This window comes from Ciconia boyciana, chromosome 13 (assembly GCF_034638445.1).
Source record: "Ciconia boyciana chromosome 13, ASM3463844v1, whole genome shotgun sequence".
Taxonomy (NCBI): domain Eukaryota; kingdom Metazoa; phylum Chordata; class Aves; order Ciconiiformes; family Ciconiidae; genus Ciconia; species Ciconia boyciana.
Window position 1 is genome coordinate 18627228 of NC_132946.1, and position 26615 is coordinate 18653842.

At 50.9% G+C, this 26615-nt stretch overlaps 2 protein-coding genes across 13 annotated transcripts in view; both read left to right on the plus strand.

The window, feature by feature from the left end:
• Positions 1–18962, plus strand: part of PIGQ (phosphatidylinositol glycan anchor biosynthesis class Q) — a 38512-nt gene extending 19550 nt beyond the window's left edge. For 5 of the 12 annotated variants that reach the window (XM_072877935.1, XM_072877934.1, XM_072877936.1 and 2 more), the window contains 5 exons: positions 1653–1764; positions 3644–3724; positions 4736–4850; positions 8700–8761; positions 13137–18962. In XM_072877935.1, coding sequence (XP_072734036.1) covers positions 1653–1764; positions 3644–3724; positions 4736–4850; positions 8700–8761; positions 13137–13289 — 523 coding nt within the window. In that variant the 3' untranslated portion in view covers positions 13290–18962. Of the gene's footprint in view, positions 1–1652; positions 1765–3643; positions 3725–4735; positions 4851–5768; positions 8436–8699; positions 8762–13136 lie in introns of those variants that run through there. The other 7 variants (XR_012044923.1, XR_012044924.1, XR_012044922.1 and 4 more) reach the window with 7 other exon arrangements.
• Positions 18963–24303: 5341 nt separating this feature from the next.
• The window catches only part of RAB40C (RAB40C, member RAS oncogene family), a 37958-nt gene continuing 35646 nt past the window's right edge, over positions 24304–26615 (plus strand). The window contains exons 1-2 of the mRNA XM_072878020.1: positions 24304–24414; positions 24608–24918. Coding sequence (XP_072734121.1) covers positions 24765–24918 — 154 coding nt within the window. The 5' untranslated portion in view covers positions 24304–24414; positions 24608–24764. The remainder of the gene's footprint in view (positions 24415–24607; positions 24919–26615) is intronic.

A 26615-nucleotide genomic window follows, 5' to 3' on the forward strand; every position in this document is an offset into this window, starting at 1 on the left:
GTCTCTTCCCAACACCTCTAATTACTGGAATTTCTGTTTTGGGCTGTGAGGAGTGGCGTTGCTCCTCTTAATTGTGCAGAGAGTGGAAATAGGAAAAGCATTTTCTCAGCTGATTGCTTTTCCCTTGTGTGCTGCAGGGAGCCAGTCTACCTGCCTTGGCTGTTTGTTAGAAGTATAGAGCAGCTATATTTTTATCTTGCCACTGGCACCAAACTGCCCCTGCTGTGCCAGGTGCCCCCCATGGAGAGGCAGGGAGGGATAGCAGTCACCCACATCAACACAGCCACCACAACACCTTGCATTCCTGCAGCTGGCGGAAGAATTTGCTGGTTCTGGTGCTGGTGAAGCCTGAGATCGCCTTCTGAAACAAACCACGGGGTGAAACGAGAGCGGGCATGTGTGTGCAGGCAGCCAGGGAAGGTGGGGCAGGTGCTCCAGCAGGAACACCCGCTTGGTGCCGTGTCAGGGTGTGCGGGGGAGTGTGTGGCACGGGGCAGGTGTGTACCGGCAACCTGGAGGAGTTGTCCTGGGCACTCTCCTGCCTGGGGGTTGGTGCACTGAGCTGTGCCTGCTAGTCTGGGGGCACCCTGCCAATTCCTTGAAGCAGTTGGTGTTCCTCAAACCAGATTATTCTCTTGGATAAGACTCCTTGCCTCTGCTTTCACAACACTGCCTTGAAATCTGAGCAGCCTCCGCACCTCAACTAGGCTGGTTAACCAGTTTGGCTTTTGTAGCTCAGGTTTTCTCAGGCTCTGTTCTGCCCCATAGATTGGCTGTGTCCCCCTTCTTTACATCCCTGTGTGCTGGGGACTGCTGCCCAGGGCTCTTTGTGCCTCTTCTCCATCCCAGGGGCTCTTTCTTCTTCTATGTTATTCCCTAGGGGTGTCTATTTCCCACCCCTTATCACCCCAAGCTTCCCTCATCATTGCCATTTTTCTGGGAGGGAAGTAGCTCCAAGTGTCGTAGCACCAAGTTACAAAAGCCTAAGGAGAGGATGTGGTAGAGGTGCCACCAGCCATTTAGTTGATCTCTTCCCATTCTTACGGATGTTTGAAGCTGTGGTTTACTAAAGAAGGTGCAGGGGCTCCAGTCCTCTCCCTTGCCCTTCTGTGCTGTGGTGGCAAAATTGAATTGTATTGACTCAAGTGTGAGGGGTAAGACCTTGGCCACTCCTGCTGTGGAAGCACTGTGAAGCAAGGGGAACAGGGCAGATCTAAACTGGAGAGACAGAAGTGAGCTCGGGGGAATACACTTGCTCCTTCTTTTGATGCAGAAAAGGTGGTGGCATGGGGCTGGCGATTGCGGCTGCTCATAGGGGCCACCCTCCAGCGCTACTTGCCACTTCCCATATGCCAGCCTCTTCATCAACAGGAGCAGAAATCGAGACCCTTGCCGCAGCCCCAGGCCATGGCATGGCCATTGCCCTCCAGTGGTCCAGAGCTGTCTGCAGTCGCCTGCTTTGCCCATGCCACGGGCCAGCTGACTGAGCAATTAGTATTTTATCTGCGTCATTCTCGGGCTGATTTATTTTGCCACCCTGAGTTCTGCGGCATCAGTAGGGGAGTGGGCGCAGGGGTGTAATGATGACAGCTGTTTTGTGTTGAAGCTCGGGAACCCGCAGCTCTGATGCACAGCGTCTTCTCTTTGCTCAGGCTCTACTGCCTGAAGATTTACGGCCTGTCATCTCTCTGGCGCTTGTTCCGTGGGAAGAAGTGGAACGTCCTCCGGCAGCGGGTGGATTCCTGCTCCTATGACTTGGACCAGGTAGTGCTGCAGTGCCCGGAGCTTGCTGCAGGACGCTGCCCACGGGCAATAAGATCCTATCCTGCTTCGACTAATTTTGAGACAGAAGCCACGGGAGGCTTTGTGCTGCCCAGAACAAGTGCCTGCCCCGGCACTCTGCATCCATGACTCTTCAAACAAATGCTTGGACTCTGCTGCTCTGCAGCACCCCTTCACTTCTCTGCGTGTTCAGGGGGCCTAATTCTGGCAAGTGCTGAGCACCTGCAAGGCACCCTGGTGAACTTCAGTGGGTGCTGCAGATGCTTGCAGCTCCTGGAGCATGGGAGTGGGTATGGGGGAGGGAATCAATTTAAAAAGTGGTGCCCAGCAGTGTTGCCACAGCAACAGACGTGCCAGCGTTTCTATTAAAAGGCCCTGTTTCATTCACGTTGTGCTGGAGCCTGGCCCACACATTCTCACTCAAGCAGCAGAGGCAGTTTTTTGCCAAACGCTGTAGCTTCTTTTTAATTTCTGAAATGCCATGCAGAAGTTCAGCAGAGCCTGAACTGCTCCACGCCAGCAGTTGCAAACATCACTAAAATAATACAATAATATCTGGTAACTTTCAGAGCCAGTGCCTCTCTCTCCATTGCAACAAATAACCTTGAGCTTCTTACACCACGGTGGAGGAACTATTTTTCTGTTTCTTTGGTGATGGAAAAGTAAGAGCCTCCGTGCCAGGAAGGCAGTTTGCGTCAGGGCTCGGTCCCTGCGTACTTTGAGGAGAATTGGTTTCGCACTTCAGGCTTCATCCTGCTGCTCCGGAGGCCAGTGAGAATTATGTCGTTGGCCTGGTGGGAAGAGGCATTCAAGCAGACCTTAAAAGACTTTTGGAGATGTTAAGCAACTGCAGCGGAGTGACAGAGGAGGGGAGAAACAACTGCTGGGAAGAGAATGGGTTGGGTTGTGATCTATTTCTGGTTACGTGTGTAAAGCTGGGATGTCGCTCCACCTCTGTGATAGGACTGTCTGGGTTATTTTCTCTCATAATATACCACGGCCATGATCTCTTTTTGCAGAAATGGCAGTGCCCTGTGTTCCTATGGCCTCTCTGTTCTGGAAGTGGTGACTGAAAATTGAAGAGTCAGATCCCTGTCATAAATCTGCATTTCTCCCAGTTGGAATTAGTTAGACTTATGCCAACTGGGTTGGCCTAGAATAAAAATAACTTTTTCTGTGGGCAGCGGAGCTAATGACACCTGCTTTCCTATGGATTTTTCTCCTTCATCCTCTGAATATTGCTCCCCCCACCCCAGTAGCTCCAGCTTCTTTCTCTCTCCCAGTTTCCAACCAAGCAAGAGGCAGAAGTTCTGTGGCTGGACTGACCAGCTGACTGCTGCTGCTGGGAATGTTTATCAACCAAATTTTGTCAGCTTTTCCCCAGCTGCTTGTTCTGCTAAAACAAGGAGGAACAAAAATACTTCTCAATCCTCTACAAAATTCCCTACCAAATTCCTATTTCTTTGTATTCTTTCACGTTTTCCTGGTAAAAACTGACCAATGGCTTTAAAACTTGTGGGGATAGGGGGTGGACAAACAGCATGATCATGTAAGTCTTGTTTCACAAGGAAGCCATCCTGAAATAGGAAATCTTGACTATTGTCTATAAAGGAAAAAATGCTGTCAGGATCCAGCTTATTTATCTTTCCAAAGACAGTCCTATTATAGGGAGCTTTCTAAAAAGGCCCAGTGAGGGAAGAAGTACTGAAAATATTCAAATTATTCACATAGGGGGTGAAAAAACATGTTAAGGAGTCTTGCAAACTTTCATTGTCTCACAGTTTCCTATTCTTTTATTTTTATTTTATTTCATTTTGCCATTGCTCTGTTAATGATTGTTTCTGTTTCTTTTTTCCCCTAGTTATTTATTGGCACTTTGCTATTTACAATCCTGCTGTTCCTCCTGCCTACAACTGCACTGTATTATTTGGTGTTTACCCTGGTAAGATTTAACCCTTGAAGCTAGTCATAGAATGTCTTCTGAGATATTAAAAAAAGGTTTCCTAGTCATTTACTGTCATCCACAAGGAAAATATAAGACTTGTCTAAGTGTCCCAGGAAGGGTTCTCACACAGCCCATGTAGGCCAAGCAAGTGGAATTCAGGATATGTGTTTGTGTTTCTCCAAAGGGAATTCCCAGCAAATCCCAGTCAGCGGGACAAGCCGTTCCCCTCTCTTTCACTCGGAAGTAATTTTTTATCTTTCCATCCCACGTCTGGGGTGACGGCCCCTCTAGTTTGATCCAGAACTTTTTTTCCAGGAAATTAACTTGCTGTGTTAAATGCTTTCAGCCAGGCTTTGCTCAGAGGGTTGGACTTCTTTATTTTTCTTTTCTTCCCCCAATATGACCAGTCCTCTCTGAGGCCTGCCTGGAGCAAAATTTTCCACAGACAGTGGCCATCACATGGTTTCAACATCTTTTTTGAGCCTTCTCTTTTCAGATGAGCTTGGCAGCAAAAATAAACGCAGTCTGACAAAAGGAGGTGCTTTAATCAGGGGACAGAAAACACGGAGCGTGAAGCTCATTTCTGACTGCTTTGCTCTTGCTTAGATGCTCTACATGTGGTTTCTTCAGGCAGAAATAAGCTACTTAGTTCACTGTTGGAGAGAGAAGAAATTACATTTACTGATACACAGTGATGGAGTTTACTAGAAATGGAAGCCTGAATTCTCCTTTTTAGACTCTGACCGTTGAAAGTGGAATAGCTCTCATGTCCTGGCAGGTCACAGCCTCTACAACTGCAGGGGCTTCATTTCAGTTAGACCCTTAAGCTAAGATTGTCAAGGAACCTCACACTGGGTCTGAATGCTCAGCACTTCTGGACATCAAACCCACTTTGGGAGGCTTTAGCTTAGCACTTTAGCAATGTCAGATTGCAGATCAGCTCATGAATTTGCAAATGTTGCATCTCCTGTCTCTCTGAGATTTTCTTATTAAACTGTTTCTCTGTAGCTCCGTTTGCTGGTGGTGATCGTGCAAGGCCTGATACACTTGCTAGTTGACCTGATTGACTCTCTGCCTCTTTATTCAATCATCCTTCGGCTCTGCCGATCCTACAGACTCGCAGGTAAGTCCTTCAGCACCGCACATGCAGAAGTTCAAGGATTTTGCATTATGCATTTAATTTTGATGCGATGGGTAGCTTATGAATAGAAAGATGCAGCGCGGGCAGGAAAGAACCTAAGGCTCAAGTCATGCACTTGTCCATACTGTTAACCAGTTACTGCAGGATGAGGATGTCAGTGAAGAGAAATTTGATGCTGAAGCAGAATCAGGAGCACCTTTACAAAGCCTGTGGCAATTAAAAGTGACATCCAAACAAGCACCATATAAATGAGTTCATCTTTTGATTCCAGTTCTAGTTTACCAGGTCAGGTAAAACTTCTGAGAGTTAAACAAGCTGTTAACCTTGGGGGTTTGGGCTCCGAAACAAGCCAAATTACAAAAAGTACAAAAATACTTGGAACATCTGCTGTTTCAAAGGGCTGGATCTACAGTGGCTGTGAATCAATGGAGCAGCTTCAGTTCTGTGCTGACTTGACTAACTGAAGTCCTGAGCTGAGGTGTTTGGATTATTTTCAGAACTCTGGGCAGATTTCAGATAATCATTCCCTTTTTGAGACTAATCTGTCACCATTTTGAAACTAGTCATTGTTTTTCCACTTTTGGTAACCATCAACTATGGTTGGCATCAGAGTAAAGGGTCATTCTGAAATGGGTTTAACTGGCAGCAGCTATGGTTAATCTAGTTAAAATCAAACAGATCTAAATTATAATCTCCCATCCATTTAAAGGGCATGCAGCACGAATTTGAAATATAAGAAAGAGCTTGATCATCACTAAACCAAGGCTAGTCATCAAATGCAAAGGAAGCTTGAGGCAATTGATAACAGCTTTGTCTGTTGGAGCAGTGCCAGGCTCGATTTTGGGAAGGTAAAGCTGAGCCATTTTACCAACTCTGTTGCTTTTCCTTGTGTGCCTTCAGCAGGTTCCTATGAATTTCCTGGCAGAAACTTCTTAACCTTCAGGGCTGTCTTTGGAGAACAGGAGATGCTGCTGAAGAAAACTGACCCAGTAAACAGCAGGTCATAGGGTAGAAGGAAATCTTGTTGCCCCTGAGAGATAAGGCCATATATTCCCATCAGTCTCGGGTTACTTCTCCTCAGTTTTGTTCAGCCAGCTACCTTCTGCAGGCTGATAAGCCTCCACCCAGGCAGAGGATTGTCTTCTCAGTTGAGTTTGTTACCTGACTTATTTCTTTGTTGGCTATTTGTGTGCTCCTCTTAAACCTTTTAAGAGAGAGAACACTGCAATGCCATGCTGCCTGCAAGATGAAGAGGCATCTCTGAGAATTTCTGCAGCCTGTGTTCCTGCCCCAGCACAAAAACATTTCAGTGGAGTGGTAACAGATGGAGCAGTTGAATCAAATTCAAAGGACTATAGAGAGTGCACATCACTTGATGTCCTCACTGCTTAGGTTTTGCCTCCCTTTTCAGACTCAGAACTTGGGTAAGACATCCTCTGGCATGTGTTATGGCAGCTGATTTTACAGGCACCATAAAGATGGCTCTACCAACATGAATGGATAGCTTGTCCTGTTGGGAAGAGTTTAGTGCAGTGGTTAAGTTCAATTCAGTTCAGTTGTGGCATCTGGTCTCCAAGTTCTTTGACTCAGTTTCTGAATTGACAAAGTATTATATCGATGAAGGCTGGGCCAGGACAGATGAACGATCCATCCACACACCAGAAACAAAATCCGTATTTTCTTTCCACACATCAGAAGTGAAATACTCTGGACATTAGAAAGCCTTTTGCAGATATATCAAAGCTGGTGTCCTCTCTGCAAGAGTGCTGTCTGCCCAGTGTGAGCTCAAGAGATGCCACCTTGGTTGGGATGGGTACACTGTGATGTTGATTTAGAGTGTGAAGTAAAGCGTAGCAGTGAGGTTCAGGGGTCTCGGACTCTGCCTTCACCCAAGTTACCAATGTACTGTTTGATCGTGCACAGGTCAGTTCATTTTCTCTGTGCTTCTCTTTTCTTCTTGCTCAATACATAGATATTCACATCACAAACTTTGGGACAAGTTTTGTCATGGTTCTGTAGGACCTGTCATGGTGGTGTCTCCATGATTACTGGAATACAAACAAGCAGTGAGTTTGCTTTAGTGCGCTGTCATGTGAAACAAAGCAAATAGGTTCATGTCTGGACCTCTCTTGTGCTATCGATGATGCCGGTGTACAGAAAAAGCAGAACCCTGAGCTCTGGAGTTGGCTGGCAATCACGGAATAGTTTAGGGTTCCTCTCTGCTAGAGTGATCTGCAGTAGATCGAGCCTTCCTGCTTTTTCTGTGAAGTGAATTGATCAGACTCCTGAGCATTGTACTAATCTATAGGTCATTCTAAAATAAATTTGTAGCTTTTTTGTGCATGTATTTTCCTAGAAGTTTAAGACTCTTGAACAATTAAATAATCTAATTAAGAGATTGTTGGCTTGCAGCTGCAGAAGGGAAGTGTGTGGCCATGACCTACAGAAACAGTATTTTCTGGGCTAATGGACTGTTCCTAGGATAAGGCTCCAGAATGCTCGACCACGTACCTGAAACTTCAGTGCCCACTTGTTTCTGTCTCTCTCTGACAAATTGCCTGCCTGAAAAGCAGTTCCTGGAATGGCTTGGACACTTCCTCGTAGCCAAAACTCAACAAATCATGTTGAACACTTTTTGTCATCCAGCACATTTGCTTATTGAGACCCAGAGTACTCAAACATCTTTTTGAAGCCATTGGGGAAGCCCATGTTTCAATATAACCCAGCAAAACACAGATAAATCCTTCCTGTCTTATACAAAAAAGGTTTTATGATTTGAGGAGACACTTTAAACCAGAGCGTCTGCTAGACAAGAGCGTTCTCTCCCAGAAGGAGTAAACTGTGTAATTTTAATTAATTCAACTTATTTCAAAGAGAAGATGTTTTGGTTTTTTCAATGTGTAAGAGTCACGTAGATACTAAAGTGATGGGGCTTACACAGATGAATAGTTTTATTTCTATTTGTACTCCTGAATCACTGTTTGATCTGTGGCAGATCACTTCATTACTCTTGCCTCATCTTCTTACCTGTAGAAAGGAATAATAGGGGCACACTTGGCTGGTACAGGTTTGCAGAAGATGGATTGGTTTTATTTCTGTGAAGTGATTCAAGATCTTTCAAAGAAAATTGCCTCTCTAGTCCTAGTTGTTACCTTTGTTTGAAACATTACATTAAATGTTCATGTGCAGTATGCCTCCACTGGAATCCAAAATCTTTCCTATTTATCTTTAAGTATTGGGAATGTAGCAAGTCCAAGAGGAAATATAAAAGTGGCAGGTTTGATGGGGTTAGTAGTGTGTTAAAAACATATGAATGCTGGGATTAATAGGCAGCGATTGCTTTGAAATGTCTTTAATGCCTCTAGGCCAGCCACTTTCCTCCCTTAGTCTGAAAGACGGAGAGATTTGCAAATGTGCTGTATCCACATGAGCACACATTAAAGGTGTTAACATGCTGCCTGCTGTTAACATGGAGTTCCCATTCTGATGGAAGTTTGGGAAAAGAGAAAGATTTTTCCAGTCCCTTTGTCATCATTAGGTCTGGCTGTCTGATTTCTGGGCTTTGTACTTTCCTTAGGACTACGTTTTCAAGCTGGAAGTCGGAGGGCTGCTTTTAATGGAGCTAAGAGAAACGCATTGTTTGTCATTACGCTTAAAACCACTATAGAGAGAATCTGTGCTTCCTGTTGAAAATGTGTAAGGGTTCACAAATCAAGAAAGGTTGAAGACTCCATTTCTAGGAAATCGGTGCTCATCCAACAGAGCTGAACAGCAAATGGCATGGGCTTTTCTCCAGCATGGATTTGGTTTCCTGGTTTTGTTTCTTTTCAGCCGGTGTGAAGTTCAGAGTCCTTGAGCAGCAGGATGGAAAACCTCTTCGACTCCTTATGCAGGTAAGGCACTTGTGCCCTCCGTGACATATTCTGCTGCAGGCTTCGCCTCAGACTGACCCCAAGGTCCTTCTCTCTTCTGTAGCAGTTCTGAGACTGGTCCCACTGAAAGGCCCCACTTAAAAAATTTCGGCTGTGAAACGCTGAAACAAGGGAAATACATTTCACATTGCAATGACTGGCTGCTGCTTTCTCTTCTTTTTAATACCCTGCTTGAGTCCTCCATTTAGAGAAAATGCAGTGTCTTGTATGGTGTGAAATGAAATGTAGAAGATGGGAGAAACGTGGAGGTCTGTTACTTCTGGAATTAAGACTTCACGTCATTATCACCTTGCTTCCTGGCTCTGGGCAGCTTCACCTTAATAATTGCTGAACACTGAGAGAAGCAAAAGAAAGCAGCTAAACTATCCAGAATGAAAGACAGTTAAGGGCTTGTAAAAGGTCTTCCCCTCCAGATGTGCTGAAAAGCCTTAGCTGCTCCACGATGCCGGCAGGATGAGTGCGTGGGCGAGACAAGAGAGGGAAGGGCCTCCTGTTATTCTCCTGAGTTGCTCTGGCAAGGTGCACAGACAAAGGTTACCTGTGCTTTGTAACCTCGCATTTTTGTGCTCTGTCATCAGAGATACTAAAGGAAATATTTTTCTAAAAGAAACGATGTGATGGTAGCAGTGAAGTTCTCATTACGCTTTCAGTAGTGATTGTGAAATTTCCATTTCCTGACTTTGCGGGAGTGCTGCCATATCACAGAGGCGCTTTTCTTGCTCTTTGCATCCTAGGAGGAGAGTCTGCAAGTAGCGTATAGAATTTATAAAAAACACTTGGACGCTGGGGGAGTGTGTGGGAAGGAATTAGCTGCAGCTTCCCAGTCCTTTTGCTTTTTCCATCACCAGTCCAGCCCCAGCCCTGTTTCAGCAGAGATCAGATTAGCACGCAACCAGCACACCAGCTAGCAGCGATTGAAAAGGGAATCCCTTCAACAGATGTCTTCTAGGGCAAAACTAGCATTTCCTAAGCATGCTGTCTTCCCAGTTCCTGTGCTTCAGTAGGGTAGTGGTGTAAGAACCAAAATCTGTCATTCTCCATGGCCAGAAGACTCCATAAAAAGGAAACCGAACACCAGAGATGAGGCACAGGAGCTGCTGAGCAGAGAATTTGGCATCACTGTGTTTGTGAGATGAGGTGGATAGCTTCTCCAGAGGAAAAAGATCATGACTTAGAGAGCAGAGGCAGTGAGTCATATGAATATGATGAATTTTCCTTGGACCACTGCAGAAAGATCCTTCTGCTATCTAGAATATAGCATAAGTCATCATATCAAGAGGTGGAAGTGCTTTAGTGGATGTTTCTCTTGGCCTTCTGTTCAAATAATAATGAGCAGAGAGTCAGTAAAGGCACTTTTTTGCTCCTTTGTGCTGGTGGAAATGAAAAATGGGCTTGTGTCAGAAATCCTGCTGAATATACCGCTTTCTGATAAGTCTTTTGAGAGGACAATCCAAACAGCCTATTTTTAAGTGGCATGCTAAAATTCTTATTTATGGTGCATGATGATGTTCCTTTCTGAAATTTCACTGTGGCTTTGTCCCCTCCCCATATGGTAGCCCTCTGGAGCCACGCTTGATGGAAGTAAGGCTGTATGCATGTAACTATGCCCAAAATGATTTAAGCCATAGGTGACTGATACATTCACAGCTGTCCTTTGGGGCGCTGGTAATGCATTAGAAATCAATAATGCTGGTTTTGAGCATTCACATTCAGCTTGTGGTTCAGGCGAGTGATTATTTTTTATTTTTAAGATAGTGCCACTGGAATGCAAAGTCCAGACGCAGGCAGGCGGAGGGTGGGGGATGATATTTCCATTCCAAATGCTACTTAATTTTCTCCAGGAAGTTTTACATAGTTCAGTATTTTCATTGGTGTTTAAAGTCGTTTATTTTGGTGTACAAGAAGAAATATTTCTGGCAGTGTGGCTCAGCTGAACTGATAGCCCAGTGAGAAGACACGATGAGTTTGATTCATCTGTATACCTTCTGCTAGAAGTGTCATCTTTCACAGCAATTGCTTTGAAAAGGGTTAAGCAAAAGAGGAAGGGAAAAGGGAACAGCTCCATTATGAAACAAAGGATGTATATTATATCAGGGTATATTGTAGCTTTGGACGACAGAAATTGCATAAAAGGAACTCATATTGCCATTTCCCTAATAAACGGTTGCTTTTGTTTTGCTTGCTTGTTTCCATTTATAATAGGAGAGGCAGGCACATAGATCGCGCTGGGCGTAAAACCACCTCTTGTTATTTCTCAGTAGGCTACTGTTACCATTCGGTATCACCACTCTGCATAGGGATGATTTTCAGCAAGAAATGTTGTGTCCAAACCTTCCAGCCCACGTAGCTAATAGTCAAAGGAACATACACTGTGATTCTGCCTTGTATAGCAGCAGTTCCTGTCCTCCCCCAGCATGTTTGCACTTAAAACATACTGGTTTGCCTACAGCTGAGGAAATAGGCAGAAATAGTTACTCAAGTTTTACTGTTGTTTGTTTTGGGGGCAGGTTTCTTTGATCTTTTTTTTTTTCCTATGTTTTCTTTTTTTTAGCTAACTATCTATGACCACAATGCAATGAGTTTGGCTATAGTCATGCAGAACGTCCCATAACTGCTGTGGTCGATGCTTGGCCTTTAGGCTGTAGAATGTGTTTGAAATATGAGCTGTGTGAGTTTGGGTTAGACATACCTCAGGTGGTATGAGCTCGGCTCTTGCGTTTCTGGTACAAATGTTCATTTTGATTGCATTCAGAACTAGCTTCCCGTGAATCTGTTTGGGACCCGTTTAACATCTGCTAACAAGTCAGTGTCCCGCAGCTGGAGCAGGCTGGGTCTGGCTGTTCTTTGGCTTCCCTCAGCTGGTGTGAGCTGCTGCCCTGGCCTTTTTCCTAAACTTCATAGGAATGCTTCTGTGTACAGGCATTTTCTCCTTCTGCTTCAGCAATGTTGTATTTTGAAACTAATTTGATAAAGGTCTCCAGGATTAATTCTGATGAACTCTCTGCTTAATCACCCTTTCCCAGAGCTCCGTCTTTGTAGGCACTCTGAGTTCATCCTCCCTCTCTCCATGAGCGCCAGACAGCTGAAGCAAACTGGTGGTATAGGCAAACTCCCAGAAAACCGGTTGCTCTTCAGTGGAAAAAAGAAATACTCAGCTTTTGACAAAGTAGTGACTGTCTGCGTGGTTTTTCTGTCTCTCTTTCCTTTTTGTGGCTGGATATTCTACTGTGAATTATAGTCTCCTTTCACGCAGCTGCTTGGTTGGCTCCAGCATAGCTGGACCCTTTCACTAGAGGAGGATGTCCTTCCATTTCTCCCTACTGTCCAAGCTTCCTCTAGCTCTGTGAGTCTCCTCACCTTCGCATCTCTCGTGGTCTGTTTTCTGAGATCCACCATTTCTGTGTAATCTGTTTATGCTTTTGGAGACAATCTGTTGCTGTGCACCCTTTTCATGCATCAGATCTTGACCAGACTGGATCAATCATCTGGACTTCACCTATCCCTCTACCCTGAAATGCTTCACTGGAATGAGATTTTCCAAGGTCTAACATGCTTCTGTCACCCCTTGTCCAGCTAACATGTCTGTCTGCCTCTGCCATCTTCCAAAAGACCAATACAGCAACTTTGGGACCATAATCAGAGGCCACGAGCTTTCATAGGCAGAGACTCCAGACATGGTCATTCTTGGGATGGCAATTGAAATCAAATTGAAAAACATGAACTCAGCCAAGGAGACTTAATCTAAAATGGTAATGAGCAGCCCTGCGTGGCATTGTGTGGTATGCATCCTGTTCTGCTAGGACTCGATTCCACTGGGTGGATATCAGGTGATACCAGGTTTAGCTTAAAGCATGGCTGTGGGCTGAGGGCTTAGCATGTTAAAGCAGTAGGCCCGTGAAAGATATGGCTTAACTGGCACATTATAGAGGAGTTCCTAAGAGCCGTAGTGCAGCCCAACGGAGCGTTGCTGCCTGCGGTGGGAGGCCCCCATCTCTCCAGCCACTGCAGCCTCCTAACGCATCAAGGCAGCAGTTCCACACCCTTGTGTAATGAGCATCACTCTCAAATCCTGCTGGTGTGTGCATCTGCTTCTCTGCTTGAAAATGATTCTAATAATATTCCTTGCCAAGCTGCATTTGTTAATGTTTTGGGATGTTATAGAAGACTAAACAGCTTTAACTAGCCAGAGAGGGGTTTTGATGCATTGTGAGTAGCAGTATTGATGTCTTAACAGTGGCCAGTGCTATGCAAAAGTTGCACTTGCCCTCCTCAGCTGCCTGTGTTTCTTACTACAACACATTTTCATTGCTGCTATCCCTCTTTCTCCTCCTCATAGATCAACCCTCTATCATATGGCAGTGTGGTACAGACATACAGGCTGCCAACCTACAGCTGTTACCCTAAGGATTCCTGGGCATCTCTCTGCAAGAAGCTGTTCCTTGGAGAGCTAATCTACCCTTGGAAACACAAAGGAGAGAAGCAGGACTAAAGACAGCAAAAGAGCTTGAAAGACTTGGTCAGAAAAACATACTGAATCCTAATGCTTTTGGACCAAAGGCATCTCAGAGCCAGCAGCTGCTGGATCCCTTTAATTAGATTTTGGTAACATGGGAGGGGCTGAATTTTTAAAGGCATGTATTTTTAAACATTATTTTTCAACTTTCCTCTTCCCCTACACTGTGTTTGTGTATATGCTAATGTTTCTTTTTGAAGCAAAAGGTTAAACCCATCAGTGCCTCATGGAACCAGCATTTAGTCTCATCGAGGAAGTACCTCCCGAATGGTTTGATGTATATATCCTTCCGTGTAAGCTCCCAGGGCCATACTAAAACAGCCCTTCGGGTGGTTCAGAGCCACAATGCTGAGGTGTATTCTGCCAAAGGGTATTTCGGACCTTTTGTGCTTCAGCCTTCAAGCCAGCTGATCAAAACCAAGATGAAGGATCAGCTTGTAGAGTCACACACTGAAAACTGTTCAGCAGGGTTATCTGGGTTCATAGGATATTTATTCTTTTCCTTTTGGGTAGGCTTGGATTCACCCCCACTGCAGCACCAGAGGAGGTGTTAAGCATAGAAGCAGCGGGGCTGGAGGCCCAGAAACACAGACTGCTGTACGTTTGTGCCTATATGGTCTCATCTACGTTTTTTCAAAAGCAAATAGTGTTTTGGGGAGAGCTGAGCCCTGAGCTGACACCAGAACTGAAGTGCAGAGCACCCAGCCTCAGACCCCAGACTGCTCAGGTTTACGTGGCAGCGAGCCATGGTAGCTGAGAGCTCTGGGCTCTTGCCAAGGCTCAGGGCTTCTTCGCTTAGTTGCAGTGTAAGGCAAATGCAGCTTTGCTGAGTCCGGCTCTGGCTGGTGTGTCTCCCAGAGGACTGCAGCAGCCCGGCTTGTTACGCAGCTCGACCAGCTCAGGGAAGCGTGTGCTGCGCTCCCTTGCAGGGTCAGTGCATCCCCTTGTTTCTCAGGGCCCAGGTGAGAGCCTCGTCATGTGGTGCCTCATCTTTTGCACTTTCTGTTAGTCAAGGAGCTTTTAAAATTATCTCAGATATGAGGCGTTTAAAGCCACTTCTTTCCCTGAAACCGTAGACAAGTTTCTCTTAGGACAGTTTGCCTGCTTTGGATACTACCTCCACAGTGCAGCAGTGCTCAGCTTTTTGGTGTCCTGGTCTGATTGTGTGCTCATTTTGATGCGAGTCTTCTATTCCCTGTCTCGGGGAGAGTGCCTCTGTGCACAAGAGTGTGATGTCCCACTGGTTACTTAGTTGTTGTGTAGATATTTACATGCAATCGTTACCCAACAGTACACTTTCTGCAGGTCTGCTAGCTCCTCTTGCCCAGCTGAAACAATGATGTGTAGTATCACTGTACCCTGCTGCCGCTTTGCACACCCGGAGTGACTGCATTAACTGGGAGGTAAGAGGTGTGCTGGATCCTGCCCCCTTTTACTCTGTCTGTTCAAGGAACCAAGGATGGAGGAGGATGTGTTGTGGCTGCATTGCTCAGCCCTTCTCTGGAGGGCTGCCTGCATATTCCAGTGGGAGTAGGTGGAGGCAAGGCAAGGAGCCACGGCAAGGTGCCCTGGGCTTTAGTAGCCTTCAGTCAGCACCTCCACTGGAGTTTCCTGCCCCAGCCCCGTGTCTCATCCCTGTACTTGGAGCTGTCACAGAAGAGAAGGGGTTTTGGCCCCAGGAGTGTAGGCTGCTTTAAGACATCCCTGACCAGATATATTTGGGTTTTCTGTTGCTGCTAAAAGCCTCTTGTGATGCAGCCGCTGCCTCCAGTCATAGCTTGATCAGGAGAAAATGAAGCTCTGTAGGCAAGTGCTTGGTCCAGACATTCCTTAGCAGGCAAACACAGGAGCTGCCAAGGTCTTACAGTTTTCTTAAGGACATCGTGAAGGGAAGCAGTATTACGTGGGCACTGCTACCCAAAGAGGATGTCCTGTTACCTTGATCCAGGGAAGAAGGGCACATCATTGAAGAAAGCCAGCATGGCAAAAGCCCCCCCCCACCGTCTGCTGCTGCAGGCTCTGGGTGGGACATCACTGGCTGCAGAAACCAGAGAGGTTCTTGTTCTTCTTTAATGATCAGTGCTTAAAACTCATGTACTTAAAACTCATGTATTCTCTTGGAATATCGATGCCCAAGTATTCCTCTGCACTCTGTGAATAACTCCAGGTTGTGATCCATTTAGTGGATGAATGGTCTGAATAATGTTTCTCACTTCAGCTTAAGCGAGAGTCACGGACACCCATCCTTACCTGGCACTCAGCAGAGCAGATTTATGCTTTACCTCCCTCTCATGTTTCCACTGGAGCTACTAAATGATATTCCCCTTGCTTCCTCCCACGCCTGCATAGTTTGGTTTATTAACTGCTGTGAGAAACTTTATTATTTTTGGTCTTGTGAAAATAATATTCCTAATATGCTGGCTTTTAAGATCTTTCTGTGAGACCAAACAGCTCACGATGGTCCTAATCGTGGCTGTCCTTTGGGATCGAGTGACCTGAAAGCCCCAGAGACAGCACAGAGCCATGAAAACCAGCAAATGTGACCTTCCCATTGGGAACCTGCCAAGCATATTAGACGTTGCAGTGTTGGGTCTGTTTACTAAAGGCTGATACCAAGTCCGGGGATGGTGAAATATCAAACTGAGAAAAAGCTCCTCCTCAAACCCTGAATCTTCTGTGACACAGAGGACCTTGAGTAGCCCAGCTGGGAAATGACAGCCCCTTGTGGGTGCAGTTCTCCTGTGTCAGGCAGAACTGGTGCCTGAGCTGTCTTACTGTTTCTCATACTCGGTGTTCTCCTTGCCCGTGATGGTGTCTGAGCCCATGAGTTTCTTCTGCTGGATATTTGCCATGTCTCTCCTCTTCCTTTCCAGTCACTGCTGTGGAACAGTCATCCCCCACCCTTTTCCGATTCTGCGCAGAGACATTACAACAACTTAGCAGACATCCTGCTCAGGAACATTTGACCTTATGTCATCTCTCTAATTAGAAGTTGGGATCAGCATCATCTTCCACAGCAGCACAGACTGGCCTAGTGCTGGCATTTCCTCAGGGAAGAGACTGCTGGTAAGGTTATGGTTCTAATTTATCCTCAGATCCGTATTATCTGTATCAGTCCTTGGATGAGAAGTAGTTAAAGATTTCAGATCTTCTCTGATTCCTACCACACACCCCTTATAGCAGGCAACAAGCAGTCTTTGCCAACCATCATTCAAAGACTGTAATCTTGCAGACTTTTTTTAATACTGCATTTTCTTATTATTATTTCTTGTACTTTATGGCTCCCAGTGCTGGCACAACACTCGATATGCCTCTTTACATAGGCATGGTTTTTGTGAAGGAAAACATGATTCACTGCATGCAAAACTCCATCCTAGATAGAAATTCTGCCTTTGAGAAATACTTTCCTTTCCTAACCAGAATAGCATGTGACGATGCTGAAAGGAAATCTCAGTAATTACCCTGCACTGAAGGCTCTGGTTATGGTTTTGGGAGTTCTCCCTGATCCTGCAGCTGGACTGTGCCTTGTTCTGCTGGCACATGTGAATCAGGCGCACAGAAAGAGCATTGCACGTATGTATAATCCATATGTTGACTTACACTCTTGGAGCGTAAGGCAGGAAAATCTGCTTTGTCATCACGCAGATAATGAGTTGCTTTCCTTCTGCCCCGTGCTGCCTGATCCTGCTGCCACAACACCATCTTCTTGCTTAACTCAAGCCCTTAGTGATTTACTCTTTGTGCTTAGACCTGCTGATTACACCATCACAGGATCACAAACCGGTGGAGGTTGGAAGGGGCCTCTCAAGATCATCTGGTCCAACCCCCCTGCTCAAGCAGGGCCACCCAAAGCCTGTTGCCCAGGACCGTGTCCAGATGGCTTTTGAATATCTCCAAGGTTGGAGACTGCACCACCTCCCTGGACAACCTGTGCCAGTGCTCGGTCACCCTCGCAGTAAAAAAGTGTTTCCTGATCTTCAGACAGAACTTGATGTGTTTCAATTCATGCCCATTGCCTCTTGTCCTGTCATCGTCTTATGCTGACCTAGGAGACGCCATAACTCAAATCTCTTCAGTGAATTTGAAGATTTGCAGTCCTATGTTGTCTCTGTTCCTGAGCAGTCATATTCAGGGACTATTCAGCAGTCCCTTTGCCTTTTGGGGGGTATCGAAGCCCTCTGCGGTTAGAGAGGGTTGCCTGCTCATTGAGTCAGTTACCTGACCTGCTCTTTGCCAGCTTTTCTGGACCTGGTAGCAGAGAGAGAGCTTGCTCTCCAGCCAAACTCACTGCCTGCATTAAGCATAGAGTGGAAACTCTGGGAAATGTGGAGCAGAAACCCCTAAGCTGGCAGCATGCGCGTCTGCGTGGATCGGGGAGCCTCCTTTGTGCGGTGCTCTCAGGCTCTGCATGGGTAATCGGTGGCAGCGTGCTGTGAATACAGATGGGATATGTCTGGATCTCAGCTGGTCCATCCGCGTGACGTGAGGCCACAGGGCTTACCAGCTAGTTCAGGAGCTTTTGGGTTGTATTCCACTGTGCGGGATAAACCTGTTCAGAGCAATCCAAACCTTATGTGGGCAGCTGATTGGCCTTCCCAGATGAGAAGAGTGTGCCCATCACCTTTGCATCTGGCTCACGGTTTTGCATCGGGAGTGGAACATCTGCTTGCAAGGGTCTGTCCCCTTTGACTCTCAGCTGGCAGCCTCACCTCCAGTCCGTATCCACATCTGGGCCTGGACCGCAAACTGAGAATGCTCACATTCCCCATCGATTGTCTCAGCAAGCTGCATATGAGGAGGGTACATGCGATCATGAATGCTGTAGGTGGCAGAACGTAAACCCTTCATTTCCAGAGGGGTGATGAGGCTCAGGAGCGGGTGGAAGTGCTGGGTGGCTGCTTGCCCAGGGAAGTGCCGGAGCCAGGGCCCTGCTCTGCACTCACGGAGGGTGGAGGGGGGCTGCACATACGTCTCCCGGCCATAGTATTATTTAAGCATCTGGCATTGGGGAAATTCATGAGAACTTTACAACTATTGCAGTCAATCCTCCTACTGATAATGTTTTCAGTTTTTAAATAAAGTATTATAAAAGAGTGCTGAAACATTTGCAGTTTAATTAGCATTGTGTGCGTGTGTGTGTTTGCGTGTGCACCTAAGAGATGACGAGGAAATTTGATACGCTGATTAAAATCACCGGTACATTTTCTCTTTGCGTTCACATAAACTACCAAGTGTTAAGCAGGAGCAAAGTGCTCACGTAGAAGCAACACACTGTTTGTTTTAAAATGTCACCGTTAACACCATTTGAAGGTGACTTCCTTCCCACTGCAGCCCTGATTTAAAACGCAGCAGTCCAGCTTACCAGTCCAGGGAACAACCCCTGGGTTAGTAAACAGACTCGCTTCATGCTCATCGCAGTACCGCTTCTGCAGAAAGAAGTGCCTGGCAGAGCGATGGCGATGCTAGCAGGGCTTGTGGCGGCAGGTCTGTGCGCAGTGGGGACCAGAGAGGCTCTGCATGTACTGGTTGCAGGTGCTTGAGAGTTTAGGGATGGAGATCTTTGTTCTGCTGACAGGTGTGGATTTTTTGGTTAATTAAACCTTTTAATCAGAACTTAAATGGATTTTGATTACAATAGAATAAAGATGTTGGGAGAAAAATCAAGCTCTTCCCTCTTGTTTAACTTGCTGCCAAGCACCTGTGTGTGGCTGCCCGCCGCAGCAGCCTCTGCCACCGCCACGGGGACCGGGCAGGGAGGCTGTTGGAGGCTCGGCTTGTCCGAGCGGGCTGCTCATCCCGGTCCTGAGGCCCGGCCGGGTGGTTACTTGACCTCTGCTCTCCACACCCAGAAGGTATTTCACCGCTCGTCCAGCTGAGAGTGTTCTGCTAAGGCCAAATCATTTAGCCCTTGCAAGGAGCGCTGATCTGGCGGCTCCTGCCTCAGGCCTGGGAGATGGTCGAGGTGATGCTCCTCCAGCCCTGTTTTTCCCTGTGATTCAGCGAGGGGCTCCTTTGTTTTCCATGAGCCTGCCCGTGCGATGGGCTGCTGTTCAGTGTCAGGGGCAGGACAGAGGGGGACAAGCCTCTGCAGCACTCGCACGGCGCAGTGTGAGCAGGAGCACGAGCTGTGCCTGGGAATGATGGGTGCCTTGTGGCCACTCTCTCACATCAGAGCAGTCACACCCTTGAATTATTTCCTTTTCCCTTTTCCCTTTTCCCTTTTCCCTTTTCCCTTTTCCCTTTTCCCTTTTCCCTTTTCTTCCTTTTCCTCTTTCTCCTTTTTCTTCCTTTTCTTCTTCCTCAGCAGCTTGCACCCACCTGCCTCTTGCCCAGCTAGCACCCAGTCCACCTGCCTTCTGCAGCGTGCCATCGTCCAAGCAGGCCCAGGGCACCAGCACTTGCGGGGGGCTGTCTGAGGCCATGCAGAGCCCGTGTGCGGCCATGACCAGAGCGCTGTCACTGGCAGAGCCGCAGGGCTGTTCCTTGGCAGCCGGCGGATGGGGAAGGAGCAGCTTCCCCGGGCGCTTGGGCTCGCACCCGGGCTCCCTCGTGGCTGCCGTGTGCTGTGTTGCGGGAGCCCCGTGGTGAAGCAGCATTGCTCCGGGCCGGCTGAGTGTCAAGCGCAGCCAGCTGGATGCACGGCCGCGACAACGTCCCCACGCCACAGCAGACCTCTGCCGGGGTCACCCCTCTGCATCTGCCTCACGCCCAGGCTGCTGCTTCCTGCAGCGTGCTGCCGTCAGCCCCCTAAACAACCCCAGTGCCTTCTCCACCCTGCTCCTCTCTCTTGACGGTTCCCATTGATCTGGGCTCTAGTTTGGTTTCCACCATCCCACCAAGGAGGTGAGAAATCACTTGAATGAGCCATAAACCGGGGCTCTGGGGTTGGCCCTGGAGGATTGGCAGGACGGAGAATCAGAGGCTAAGAAAAGAGAAAAAAAAATCGAGTAGATTCCTGCCCATCCTCCTCCTCCCACCCGCTCCCCACCACTTTGGATCCAATGGACTTGTGGACAGAAATGAGGAACGGCTTTTCTTTCCTCCTCAGGAGTCTGGGCACACACAGGTCCCCTCTCTCCGCTTCCCCTGCTCTGCCATCCCGGGCTCTGTCCTGCGGCGAGAGTTTCTCCGCAGGCTTCACCCGCCGAGGCCCCGCTCCCTGGGGAATGCCGTCGGCAGCGGCTGGGGGTGGCAGCAGCTCCAGATAGAGTCAGCAGGACATCTGCTATTTCATTTTGCTTTTGCAGAGGCCGATGAGCTGGGCTGTTTGGGAGGCAGGGGTGGGGGGACGGAGGGGGCTGTGTTTGGCCCCTGCCACGCAGACAAGCCAAACTGAGCAGCGCTGAGCATGAGGATACCCTCGCCCCGTGGCGATACAAACCCCTCATCAAAACAAGCCCCCCCAAAGGAGTTTACACTGCGTGGCCCCAAGGCAGCAAATGAGCTCAAGCCCTCAGGCCGCAGGAGGGGAGAGGGAGCCAGGCTGGGACCACCGAAGCGGGGGGCAGCCCCTCACCCCCCGAGAGCATCGCCCTCCTGCATGCGCACAGCACCCAAGGGGGAGAGGTGCTGCACGCAGCTCGCCAGAGCACATGAGGGTCCCTTGGCCCCAGAGCTGCGGGGCGGTGGGGTCCTGCCACCTTCAGGGTGCTCAGACAAGGCATCTTGCTGCCCAGAGCTTGTGTCCCAGCCAACTGAGGACTGACGTATTTGTCCCTGCCCAGTCCCCAGCGCTGCATGTTGCCAGTCCATCACCTCCAAGGGTGGAAAGTCCCCTTGGCCACCTGGCCGGCGTGGTGGGGCCGCTTGGGCTTTGCCAGCTGCCGTTTGTCTGGTCTCAGTCCACCCCACTTCAGCCCATTTTACAGATTCCCTTTTGCCAGTCCCGCTTTTGGGGGATCTTTGGCAGAGAAGTCGGTGATGGGGGTTGTCCACACGCCCGTGGCCTCAGCTGTCCTGGCCCGTTGCTTGACGCAGAGCAATCCCCAAGAGAGGAAGGTGAATCAGCCATGCAGTAAAAGACAGGTTTGGGCAGCAATTAATATTTTATAAAAGCAAGAAGTCTTGCTGCTGCTGCAACTTGGGGAGCACAGGCCAGGGAGCAGAGCAGGAGGAGGAGGAGGAGGAGGAACGGAGGCTGGAGGAAAGCGGAGCAGAGGAGCTGACTCACCAGCCTGAGCGAGGGCTGCCCTCAGCCCCGCCGAGCCGAGAGCTGCGGGCATCCATGCCACGGGGCAAGGCAGGAGCCCTGATCCTGCACTGACGAGCCGCAGCACTGGTTATACAAAGGCTGGGGGGGTCTCATGCTGGATCAGGCTCCCAGGCTCATAGAAATGGGGGAGACAGAAGGGCTGGGAAGAGGCAGGGGACTGGGGGGCAACGCGGGAGGAGCAGAGGGACCAGGGGCACCAGGGCTACACGGGGGGCATCTTTGTAGCAGGCCGCAGGGAAGGATGCCATGGATGCCGGTGTCCTCCCAGCACGAGGCAGATGGGAAGGGATTCAGAACTGGGAGAGGAGCAGAGCAGAGGGAGGACAGAGGGAGGTGGGACCACCGTGCCCGGGGCTGGGGGCTGCAGCCTGAAAGCTGAAAGAGGAACAAAGCAATGGCTGGGAGTGCTAGAGCATGATGGGGCTGGGTGGTGGGCCCCATCCTGTGCCCCCCGTCCCCGCTTTCACCCTGTGCTGGCCCATCAGGATGGAGCTGAACCACTCGCTGCCACCTGCGAGGTCCCTGCACGTCCCGGGTGCTTCCTTGCCCTGGGACCTGCGTGACACCGCTTTCCACTGTGGCACAAAGCTGCTCCTGGCAGAGTGGAGGCTCGTGCCCTTCCCCAGCAGTGCCGCAGCGGTGCTCACCCATTGCCACCAGCACTGGAAGGGACCCACCACCCCACGGTGGGACAGGACCGTCTCCAACCCTCCCGTGGGACCCCCTCTGCCCCGGGGGAGCCATTTCCAGGGTGGTTTGGCAGTGACGTCAAGGGGAAAAGCCTGAAGCTGGGGGGTCACTGCCTCCATTGTGCGCTGGGGAGAAGCCCAGCCTGCCGCAGCGGGGTGCTGAGCTGCACGGCCCTTTGCAATCCCTCCTGCTTTGGGCTGCTGTGACACCACCTCTCACTGTCTCTGTATTTCTGGAGACTTGGAGGGACCAGCTGGGCTGGGGGGGAGTGCTGCAGCTCCGGCAGTGGGGCTGGATGGATGCTGGTGGGTTTGGGGTGGTTTTCGCCTCTCTCCATCCCTCTCAGACAACACTGGGTGTCCGCAGCGGCACAGGCAGCCCGGCTCCAGCAGCGTTTGCCCAGTCGGTTCTCAGTGCCAGTGCTCCTGGTCCAGCCGGCTCCTGGGCACCAGACTGCTGGATGCCTCACCCCGTGGCTGGGACAGTCTTCTTCCCTGACCATCTTCCTCTTCTTCACTTGATTGCCAAATCTGCCTCCAGAAGCTGTGGCCAAACCACTCCCCACTTGCTGCCCCAGGCCTCCCACCCTCCATCCCCAGCCCCATCCATCCCCTTCCCTCCTCCCTCCATCCCCTCTCCCTTCTCCATCCATCCCCTCTCCCCCTCCATCCATGAGTGACACCAGCCTGGGCAGCAGCGCCTGGGTGAGTTGGGGTCCGTGGGGTTTTGCCCCCTCCCTGGCGCTAAACCCCTTGGGCAGGGAGGAGGGCGCAGGGTACCCGTGTGCAGGCACAGGCATGCGTGCGGGTGGGAAGAGGCCCCTGGCACCTTCTAACGCTGCAGCCGAGCCGGGAACCTGCAGCCCGATGGTCCCGGCCCAACACGCTGACCCCAACCCACCTCCCACTCCTCCAGCACATCCATAGGGCTGGCCCCGAATCTCAGTTTGGCTTAACGCAGAAGCTCTGCCACAGCCTTCAGTCCTCTCCGGAGCTCTCCGGCACTCGCAGCCGCTGGAAACTCCCCAGAGGAGCCAGGGGAGCTGCAGCGTCCCTGCATGCGGGCGACCATGCCCAGCGCTCACTGGGCTGGGGGCCCCTCGCTCCTGGGGTTGTTGGGGGACATGTATCGCTTTAAAGGGGACTAATTGGAGGCAGCCAGGCTGGGAACTTAATTAGCGGGCTGCTGGCTCTGAAAAGATTAGCCAGGATGCTTTGTGCAGCACAGGCATTTGTCAGCGATGCCGGCAGGGAGGGCACCCTCGCCCAGCCGGGCACCGGCCCCTTCCCGTGGGAATCCCGCGTGGCTCCCCGTGTGGCTCCCTGCCAGCGGCCACAGCCAGGCCGATGCCGAGGGGCTCGGAGGGGGCTGGCCGGTCCCGGCGAGGTGCCGCTGAAGCAGCGGGGACGGTTATCAGTGCCGCAGCCCTTCGTGGCTAAAGGCTCGGCCTGGCGTCCACGGCTCTGCGGCCGCCATTGTCCCCTGGGTCGCGCTGGACGTCACCCCTCCGGCCCCGGCCCTCAGTAGGTGCTGGCTGCCCCGCCAACAGCGCGCACCTCCCGCCCCCTGGAACCCACCCCCGGGTGCCCACCCTGCACCTGGATGCCCCCTGATACCCGGGTGTCCCCCAGTCCTGGGTGCCCACCCCACACCTGGGTGCCCCCCAATCCTGGATTCCCACCCACGTGGCTGCCCCCCAATCCTGGGTGCCCACCCCACACCTGGGTGCCCGCCAGTCCTGGATGCCCCCCAGTCCTGGCTGCCCACCCCACACCTGGATGCCCCCCAGTCCTGGGTGCCCCCCATACGCCGGCCGGCCCCACGCCGGCCGGGCCCCGCACGACGCCCCCAGACTCGCTGTCCCATCATGCTCTGCTCCGGCGCGCCCCGCACGGCCGCGGCCGTCTCCCGCAAGGCACGCCGGGACCTGTAGTCTGCAGCTGCACTGCCGGGCCCTCCGCCGGCCCCGCCCCGCAGCCCCGCCCCTCGAGGGGCCGGAGGGGCGCGCCGGGGCGGGGCCGGCTTTGACGGACGTGTGGCCGAGCCTATGGAAGGGGCGGTTCCCGGGCGAGGGGCGGGCCCTGCGGCCGCCTCTCCCTCGGCCCGAGCGGGCGCTGCGCGGCGGCGCCAGGCGGAGGCTGCGGCCGTGGTGGCGGCGGCTGCGCGGCCCGGCCCGGCCCCGGGCGCCCCGGCCGTGAGGTGGGTGAGCGCGGCCCGGCGCGGGGGAGTCGGTGGGGCGGGCTGGGGCGGCGGGGCCCGGCGGGGCGGCGGCGCTTTGTGCGGGCGGGGGCGGGGGCTTTGTCAGCGGCGGGGGGCGCTGAGGAGCCGGCGGGGCCGGGCCGTTTGCCGCCGCCGCCTCCTCCTCCTCCTCCTCCTCCTCCTCCCGCCTCAGGTCCCCAGCGCGTCCCTCGGCGGAAGATGCGAGGCGAGGCGGAGGGCCGGCTGTGAGCTGCGGCGGGGGGAGAGGCCCGGCGGTGTCCCCGGAGCGGGGCCGGAGCCCCCCCTCAGGCCGGCGGGCGGCGGAGGATGCGGACTGGGCCTCCTCGCCGATGAGAGGGAGGATGGGAACCCAGGGCAGCCCGGTGAAGAGCTACGATTACCTCCTCAAGTTCCTGCTGGTGGGGGACAGCGACGTGGGGAAGGGCGAGATCCTGGAGAGCCTGCAGGACGGGGCCTCCGAGTCCCCCTACGCCTACAGCAACGGTACGGGGGGCCGGGGGGCAGGAGCGGTCCCGCGGCCCTGGCAGAGCTGCCATCGCTGCGACGGGCCGCAGCGGGGACCCGTGCGAGGGGTCGCTGCCCTTGGGGAGGGAGGGGTTGTTTTGCTTTTTTTCTGTGGTTTTTTTATTAACTGGAAGCGTAGCGTGGCTTATCAGGGGTCGTGCTGCTGGCGGCAGAAAGGCCACGGCTGTTCCTTAAAATCGTAAAGATCTGCAGGAGAATTTGGCCAGAGAGACGGCAGAGGGGTCGGCATCTGATGTAATCCCTGGATGCGCGAATCCTGCAGCACAGCTGGACGTTCCCAAGCGGAGCTCTGCCTCAGCACCCCGCTCAAAGAGCCGAGCTGATTTCCCATGGCCACCACAGGGGTTAACGCAAGGACCGAGCTGTACCCAGAGGAAGCGGGTCTGTAACAAAAGAACAGGGGCGTTATTTCCAGGCCAGAGCTGCTCGCACTTGGTAGCTGGCTACCGCGAGCGCAGCCTGGCTGGTCCGCCTCCTGCAAACATCGAGGTTTCTAATGGAGCCCATGACAGACCATTAACTACAGTGTCACAAGACCGTAATTAAGAGCCAAGGAGTGGCGCTGTGCTATTTCCTGCGTCCCCTTGCTGCAGTTAAAGCATAACACGGCCTGGTGGGGTGCAGGTCCTGGGGTGGTTTTCAATCTGTCATCCTTCCCCCCAGCCTCCCTGCAAGATAATGTCCCCATGGGCTTGGCAGAAGCAATCCAGTTCAGACCCTGCATCATTGCCGCAACCAACCCCAGGGCTGGAGCAGGTGGTGCTTAGTTTTGCCTGTAAGCAGGACTCTGAGGGAATCGGGTGCTTCTCGATGCTCTGTGTTGAAGCTGGCTGAATTTAGAGCGTAAAGGAGCGGCGTGGCTCGGCTCCTGACTGCGTGCTTGGTCCTCGGAGCTACTACCAGTTTCGTAGGATCTGATGCAAGCGCGCACCTGCTCCGCAGAGATTTACAGGGAGGTGGTGACTCAGAAGTCAGGATGCTTGTGGAATGAGAGCGGCAGATTCTGGAACTAGGAGGCTGTGGTATCGTTCATCTCCTTGGGCGTCTGGCTGAGCTGGTGCGGTTTGCCTTCGAGGAGATGCTTGGCACTCTTAAGCTTCCCTGAGGAGAGTTTGTGTCTCTGAAGAACCTGCCTCATCTGGGAGCTGTAGAGCTGCTCCCTGGGGTTAGCGTTTACTAAGCAGAAAGGGATGAAGAGGGTAACGGGGTTGTTGTTTCAAGTGAAGTGTTAAAGTTGGAATTGTCTTCTGATAGAAATGGTTTTGACCGCTGTTTTGAAGCAGGCGATGCAGGAGTAATGAGTACGATTGCAAAGTGAGTGTGCGGCGCACTCTTTGATAGATACATAAAACCCAAAGAATGGTGACTTTGGCTATTGCTATAAAAGCTTCGTCTCTGTACCCCCTATTTTATAACAACAACATACCATGATATTTTTTCTAGGAAAAGAAGTCTCAGTGAACTAATATTTTCAGAACCTTCTCTCGTCTTCTGTGGGCAGTTGAACCCATTCCTAATTAGAGAATTAGGTCACATGCTGTTTTTTCACAGGAATATGTGCTCTGATAGTCTCTGCTTCTGTTGCTTCTGCGAAGCTACGTGCCTTTTGGATAATCAGATGGAGTAGCTTTGAAATCTGAGTTAATTTGATACTG